This window comes from Hemiscyllium ocellatum, chromosome 9, assembly GCF_020745735.1.
Source record: "Hemiscyllium ocellatum isolate sHemOce1 chromosome 9, sHemOce1.pat.X.cur, whole genome shotgun sequence".
Taxonomy (NCBI): domain Eukaryota; kingdom Metazoa; phylum Chordata; class Chondrichthyes; order Orectolobiformes; family Hemiscylliidae; genus Hemiscyllium; species Hemiscyllium ocellatum.
In genome coordinates this window covers 15,227,413-15,235,468 of record NC_083409.1, presented here as the reverse complement: position 1 = coordinate 15,235,468, position 8,056 = coordinate 15,227,413, and the positions used below count along the sequence as shown (strand labels likewise).

General features: G+C 46.9%; 1 gene segment (V, D, J or C); it reads left to right on the top strand.

Moving 5' to 3' along the window:
* Positions 1-2,597: 2,597 nt before the first annotated feature.
* Positions 2,598-3,144, top strand: LOC132818600 (immunoglobulin kappa variable 3-15-like). The segment is given in 2 exon segments: positions 2,598-2,652; positions 2,839-3,144. Coding segments are annotated over 2 exon segments (354 nt in total).
* The last annotated feature ends 4,912 nt before the right edge of the window (positions 3,145-8,056 follow it).

The following is an 8,056-nucleotide window of genomic DNA, read 5'->3' as shown; positions in this document are numbered from 1 at the left end:
ACAGTTCCATGGACCCTGCAGTACATTCTGTCCTCTCCCACTTCCCCATTGTTAATGTGGAAGGCTGGAGGTTGCCAGTAGGATATCCAACTGCAGGAGCTATCACAGCCCCCTGCACAATTTTGTCCCCACATTAAATCCACACAAATCTTGAAGTCACATAGCACCTTCAATGTTCAAAACGGTCCGAGATGGTTCACAAAGTTGCAGTAAGAGGAATGGGGGAGGGGGTGAGGAACATAAGAACTAGGAGCAGGAGCAGGCAATTCAGCCCCTAGAGCCCACTCCACCATTTAATACAATCATGGCTGATCCCATCTCAGACTCAACTCCACATTCCTGCCCACTCTCCATCATCCTTTAACCCATTACCCATTAAATATCTGTCCATCTCCTCCTTGGTGTGAGACAGGGAAGGGACCACTCCATTTCAGAAAAGACTGACTGTGGAAGGGGAAGGAGAGGGGAAGGGATTGGAACATGTTGTGAATGGACAGGATGGGTCAGTAGGTCAGAGTCTGTCCTGTCCCTCCAGCTCACACTGATGGCCTGAGGATCTCCTCTCTCTGCTGGGCCTTCATGGAATGAGGTTTGTGTCCAAACCAGTCCCCAGTGAGAACAGGCCAACAGAACAGAACAGCACAGAACTGCCCTTCATTTCACAAGAATCGTCCATCTTCCCGAGACAGACCAAACCCTGGTCATTGTGGGAAATGGGGCTTTATTCCAGGAGAAGACAGGGGTCAAGGGGTAACATCCATTTGTGGGGCAGAGCAGAGGGAGATTTATCCTGCATTTAACTGTCACCACCCAGGACACTGTCAGAAAGAGAGAGAAGCGAGACAGAGAGAGAGATAGAATGAGAGTGTCTGGGTTTGTGTTTGAGTGAGAGAGAGAGAGGGAGGGAGGAACATCTGAGACAGTGTGAGATATGTGATGAAACCAAAAGAGAGGTAAAGGGAGGTCGTAATGGTGAAGTTGAGGGATAAAGAGAGAGAAACAAGATGTGAGACAGTGTGACTGATAGGGATGGAGAGAGACAAAGAGATAAGGTGAGAGAGAGAGAGAGTGAGAGATAGGATGGGTGTGAGACTAAGCATGAAGAGAATTGACAGAGAGGGTAGGGTGGAGTGTGTGTGTGAGAGAGAGAGAGAGAGATGAGTATGGGTAGGTACAGAATGATAGAGAGGGAGGGAGAGCGACTGTAGATTGGGATGTAGAGAGGGAGGGAGAGAGACAGAGGGAGGAATATAGAGGGAAAGATAACAGTTGGAGGCTTTTAATTGAAGTGAGAGAGGGAGCGAGTGACAGAGACAGAGAGATGGAGAAACAGAGATTATGAAATGGAGTGAGCAATCATCAGTGAGTTGGAGGGAGTGACTATGAGACAAGAGTGTGAGAAAGAGAGAGAGAAAACATGAGCGATTAACAGTGGGGGAGAGAGTGGTGGAGAGAAAGATGTGGCAGATGTGAGACAGAGAGAGAGGGACATGTCCTGGTCACCACATTCTCGGAAGGATGTGATTGTACCTGAGAGGGTACAGGGGAGATTTCCCAGGATGCTGACTGAATCTGAGCTTTGAGAAAAGATTGGAAAGGTTGGGGTTGTTTTCCTTGGAGCAGTGACGGCTGAGATGGGACCTGATAGAGAGGGATAAGAATATTCGGAGCAGTGATAGGGTGGGTAGGAAGACACTTTTTGCATGAGACAAGGACTCAGTAACCTGGGACAGAGATTGTAGGTAACACAGACATGGACACATAGAAACTGCTGCAGGAGTTGGCCATTCAGCCCTTTGAGCCTGTTCTGTCATTCAGTATGATCATGGCTGATCCTCTATCTCAAAGCCATATTCGTGCTTTCTCCCTATTCCCTTCATGCTGTTAAAATGCAAACAATTATCTCTCTCTTTTTCTTGAATATATTCAGTTCCTTATCCTCCACAGCCTTCAGTGAAGAGAATTCCACAGGTTGACCACCCTCTGAGTGAAGAAATGTTTCCTCATCTCAGTCCAAAAATGGACTACCCTGTATCCCCCTGAGACTGTGTCCCCTGGTTCCAGACTTCCCAACCAGGGGAAACCTCGTCCCTGCCCAGCCCTGTTAGAATTTTATACATCCATCTGAATTCGAGTGAGTCCAAGCCCAGTCGAGTTCGAGAGAGAGAGGAGAATTGAGGAGAAATGTTTTCAACCAGAGGGTGGTGGGAGTCTGGAACTCACTGCCTGAAAGGCTGGTTGAGTCACAAACTCTCGTGACAGTGGAGCAGTGATTAGATATTCCCTTGTGTTGCTGCAGACTCCAGGATAATGGACCAAGAGCTGGAGGATGAGATTAGTGTCATCAGATCTTTCTTTAACAGCACAGATACAATGGGCCAAATGGCCTCATTCAGTGCTGTTCACATCAATGATTCTCTGAGAGAGAGAGAGAGAGAGAGAGAGAGAGGAAGTGTGAGGGACTGACATGGCCCTCCCTGCCTGATGCCATTTACATACTGAGGAACACCCAGTCAGACTCTCACAGGCTGCAGCTTTATAAAGCAGAGCCCAGTGAAGGGAGAGTTTATTAGGAACCAGGCACAGGGACAGGAGCACACACCATGATTTCACACATCCAGCTGATCTGGCCCCTGGCATTCTGTGTCGCAGGTACAAATCTCTCTCCTTCCACCTTGAATCTTTAGCTGCTCTCCATTTCACTCCAATTCCACTGACTTGTGATTGAAGGGAAAATGCTGAAACCAGAGGAATGCTCAGTGTCTCCAACAATCTCTCATTTGACAGGCTCTTTCTGTGACAGTTCTGACTTCACTGTGTTTCTCTCTGATCCCTCAGGTATCAGTGGGGACATCACCATGACCCAGTCTCCTCCGGTGCTGTCAGTGGGACGGGGCCAGACCGCAACACTCACCTGTACGGCCAGTCAAAGCATTAGCAGCTCCCTTGATTGGTACCAACAACGAGAAGGTCAGAAGCCCTCTCTCCTGATCTATTATGCAACAAATCGATTCACAGGAGTCTCCGATCGATTCACCGGCAGTGGATCAGGGACCAGTTTTACCCTGAAAATCAGCAACGTTCAGAATGAGGATGTCGCTGACTATTACTGTATGCAGCATAGCAGCTGGCCTTCACAGTGATACAGAGCCATACAAAAACCTCAACACACACAGCACCAACTCCTGCACTGATACATCCCAGAGTTATATAAAATGAATAATATTGGACACATACAGTCCCACCATCTGAACTGACATATCCGACAGTTAGATGTAAATGAAACTGAGCAAATTACCCCATGCTGGGATTGTCACTGTCCACGACACACTCCAGTCCCTGTGGTGTCCACCGCTCACTGAAGGCCTCAAGTTTCACTCTTACACTTCGTGGCCGCGTGTGAAGAACAGCTGCAAGATTTAACATCGAATTTCACAACTCTCCCAAGCCCAGCTGCACACAACCCAGAGAGAAAGAGACAGAGACAGAGAAACAAAGACACATGAATGAGGGAGAGACAGAGAGGGGCAGAAAGAGGGTGAGAGTGAACGAGAGACTGGGAGAGGTTGAGAGTGATGGGGGGAAGCAGAGAGCAGAGGTTTTTGTACAGCCTCTGCACTGGGAGCTCTCACTGTGGCTTACGTTCGGTAAAGGAACCAAGCTCAGACTGAGTAAGTAAACCTCAATCCAATGTTAGTAACCCTGTCAATACTGAAACACACTTTCTAAAACACAAATGCTGAATTGTTGACGGTGTTAGTAGGGAGCTGCAGTGAATGAAATGGTTGATTGAAGAGCACTGTGTCTAACAGCGTATCCACCTGTATTTCTTTAGTTCCATTGCCCCCTTTAAAAGCAAGATATAAGTCAGTAAGTTTTACTCACCGTGTGGAGGAGCTCTGTCCATTTGCAGCCTGTGGTCCCATTCCTGCAGCATGGAGTGAAATCAGTGAGTAGCCTCCTGCCAGTCTCAGTGTGACGGACACGGGTAGAGTTTGATGTGAGCTCTGGCTCCCTGTCCCAGTCTCTGATCTCACTGACCTCAGCAGCAGCAGCAGCAGCAGCAGCAGCACAGTGAGACACCGAGCTCCCACCTCCCCCAGCTTTAACTCTGCTCAATCACACAATCAGAGAATTGTTACAGTGCACAAGGAGGCCATTCTGTCCATCCTGTCTGTACTGGCTCTCCGAATGAGCAATTCACTGAGTGTCATTCTGCTGCCTTCTCCCTGTCACCTGCACATTGTTCCTTTTTGAATAATAGTCTCATTCCTTTTGGAATGTTTCAATTGAAGCTGCCTCCACCACACTCTCAGGCAGTGCATTCCACACCTTAACCAAACACTACCTGAAAATGTTGTTCCCTATCTCACTTTTGTTACTTTTCCCAATTATTTTCAATCCATGGCCTCTCCCTCTCAATTATTTCTCAGTTGGGAACATTTTCTCCCTATTTACTGTGTCCAGGCCCCTCCTGGTTTTAATTCCTCGAACAAATCTCCTCTCAGCCTTCTCCAAAGAAGACAGTCCCAAATTCTCCAATCTCTCTTCATAACTGATGTTCCTCATCCCTGAAATGATCTTTGGGAATTTCTTTTGCCATTTCTACAAAACGTCACCTCCTTCCTGATTTATTCACATTTTCTATGACCCTCATGATTTTATAAACCTCTATAAGGTTTATAAGTCACTCCTCAGACTCTTACGCATCAGAGTAAAAAGTCTCAGCTTTTCCAGCGTCTTATAGTCATGGAGTCATACAGCGTGGAAACAGACCTTTCAGTCCAACTTGTCCGTGGTAACCAGATATCCTAAATGACCTCATCCTATTAACCAGCATTCGGCTTACATCCCTCAAAACCCTTCCTATCCGTGTACCCAACCCAATGTGTTTTAAATGCTGTAATTGTATCTGCCTCCAACACTTTCTCTGGCAACTCGATCCATACACATACCACCCTCTGTGTGACAAGTTACCGCTCAGATCCCTTTTGAATCTTTTGCCTCTCGCCTTAAACCTATGCCCTCTTGTTTTGGACTCCCTTTCCAAAGGAAAAGACCTTGGATATGCAACCTGTCCATGCCCCTCATGGTTTTATACACATCTATAAGGCCATCCCTCAGCCTTGAATGCTGCAGGAAAAATAGCCACAGTTTCATCAGCCTTTCCCCGTAGCTCAAACCCTCAAATTCCAGGCCATGTCCTTGTAAATATTTCCTGCAGCTTTTTAAGTTTAACAACATCCTTCCTATCGCAGAATGATCAGAATTGTTCACATCATTCCCAAAGTGGCCTCACCAATCTCCTGTACAGCTGCACCATGATGTCCCAACTCCTGTACTCAATGCAGTGACCAATAAAGGCAAGCGTACCCAACACCTTCTTCATCACCCTGTCTACCTGTGACCCCACTTTCAAGGAATAATCCACCTGCATCTTCACCCCTAGGTTTCTTTGTTCAGCAACACTCCACAGGGCCCTCCCATTAACTGTATAACTCCTGCCTTGGTTTGCCTTTCCAAAATGTAACATCTCGCATTTAACTAAACAGAACTCCATTTGCTACACCTCTGCCCATTGCCCCATCTGATCAAGATCCCGCTGTACCCTGAGATGAATTACTTCACTATCCACTATCACGCCAATTTTGATGTCATCTACAAACTTACTGTAACTCCTATATTCACATCCAAATCATTTCTTTAAAAGACAAAAGCAGTGAACCCAGCACCAATGCTTGTGGCACACAGCTATTCACAGATTTCCAGTCTGAAAAACAACCCTTTACCAACACTCTCTGTCTCCTATCTTCAATCCAATTTTTTTACCCCAATGGCTCACTCCCACTGGATCCCATGTGGTCTAACCTTGCGAACCAGTCTATCATGTGGAACTTTGTCAAACACTTTGCTAAAGTCCATATAGACAATGTTTACTGCTCTGTCTTCATCAATCTTCTTTGTCACTTCCTCAATCAAATTCAGGAGACATGATTTTCTATGCATAAAACCACATTGATTATCCAAAGAACGTAAATCCTAACCCACAGAATCCACTCCAACATCTTACCCAGCACTGACATCAGGCTCACTGGTTTATAGTTCCCTGGCTTTTCCTTACAGTCTTTCTCAAATAATGGCATAACATTATTCCCGCCTTAGGCAACCGACTGTGTGGAGTTTGCACATTCTCCCGGAGTCTGCTTGGGTTTCCTCCGGGTGCCCTGGTTTCCTCCCACAGTCAAAAAATGTGCAGGTTAGGTGAATTGGCCATGCTAAATTGCCCGTAGTGTTAGGTGCAGGGGTAAATGTAGGGGAATGGGTCTGGGAGGGTGTGCTTTGGGGGGTCGGTGTGGACTTGTTGGGCCAAAGGGCCTGTTTCCACACTGTAAGTAATCTAATCTAATCTAATCTAATTAGCCAACCTCTCTGGTTCTCTAGCACCTTACCCATGGTTGTCAGTAATACACATATCTCAGCAAGGGGCCCAGCAATCTCTTCCCTAGTTTCCCACACTGTTCTGGGATACACATGATCAGGTCCTAGGGTTAATCTACCTTTATGTGTTTTAAGATCTTTTGCATCTCCTCATTTGTGTGTGGTCTCTTTTCAAGTCATCACTATTTTTACAAATTCCCTAGCTTTCTCCATAACAAATACTGACCTGAAATATTTGTTTGGGATCTCACCCACGTCTTGTGTCTTACCCAAATATAGCACTCACATTTATCTGAATTAAACTCCATCTGCCATTCCTCAGCCCACTGGCCCAGTTGGTCAAGATTCCATTGTATTCTTAGACAGCCTTCTTCGCTGCCACTAATTAGATTAGATTCTCTACAGTGTGGAAACAGGTCCTTCGGCCCAACAAGTCCACACCGATCCTCCGAAGAGTAACCCACCCGGACCTATTTCCCTCTCTGTAAATCATCTAACACTATGGACAATTTAGCATGGACAATTCACCTGACCTGCACATCTTTGGACCATGGGAGGAAACCAGAGCACTCGGAGGAAACCCACGCAGACATAGGGAGAATGTGCAAACTCCACTCACCCAAGGCTGGAATTGAACCTGGGACCCTGGTACTGTGAGGCTGCAGTGCTAACCACTGAGCCACCGTGCTGCCCCACCGGAACCATCACAAAGCCACCGATGCCTCCTGAAAATTCACCTGAACACACTCTCGCAACTCTGGCCCCTCTCTGCCCATTACACTGCTGCTACCCCAAACTATATTCAGAAACTAAAGACCCCTATTCTCAACATTCTCATCAGGATTCTGAACTGAATCCTGGTTGGAGAGTGGGATGCACTCAGGGGACTTTTGGACTGTCTGCTGCTTCCCCATTCCCTCTCTCCCTGCATATTCTGAAGCTGCAGAGTGACCACATCTAGAAACGTGCTCTCCACGGAGCTCTCAGCCTCACGGACGTTCCTCACTGACACCAGCTGCTGCTCAAGCTCCGAAACCCGGAGTTCCAACTGCTGTCACTGACCTCACTTCCTGTGCTCATGGTATTCCAGGACCGGGGAAACATTCTGAAGTTCCCACATGGATGCACACTCTTTCCACTCTTGGATTATCTCTTTGCAGAGTTCTGATGACAAACAGCTACAGCAGGGCTCACAGTCCAGTGGGTTCAGTGTTCCGGGGTTTTGGGGAAATTCTCCAGAAGACTTTAAGTAATAGGCGCAGAAATCAGCCATTCAGCCTATGGAATCTGCTCTGCCATTTGACCTTGGCAGATATGCTTCTCACCCCCATTCTCCTGCCTACTCCACAGGAACATTCTATCCCCTTTACAAACATGAACCTATCTATCTCTGTCTTTAATACACTCAGTGACTTGGCCTCCCTACCCTCTGTAACAATGAGTTCCACAGATTCACCACCCTCTGGCTGAAGAAATTCCTCCTCATTTCAGCTCGAAAGGGTCGGCCCTTCATTCTGAGGCTGTGCCTTGGTTACCTCGTCTCTCCTGTTTTTGGAAACATCTTCTCCACATCCACTCTATCCAGGCCTATCAGTATTCTGTAAATTTCAATAAGGTC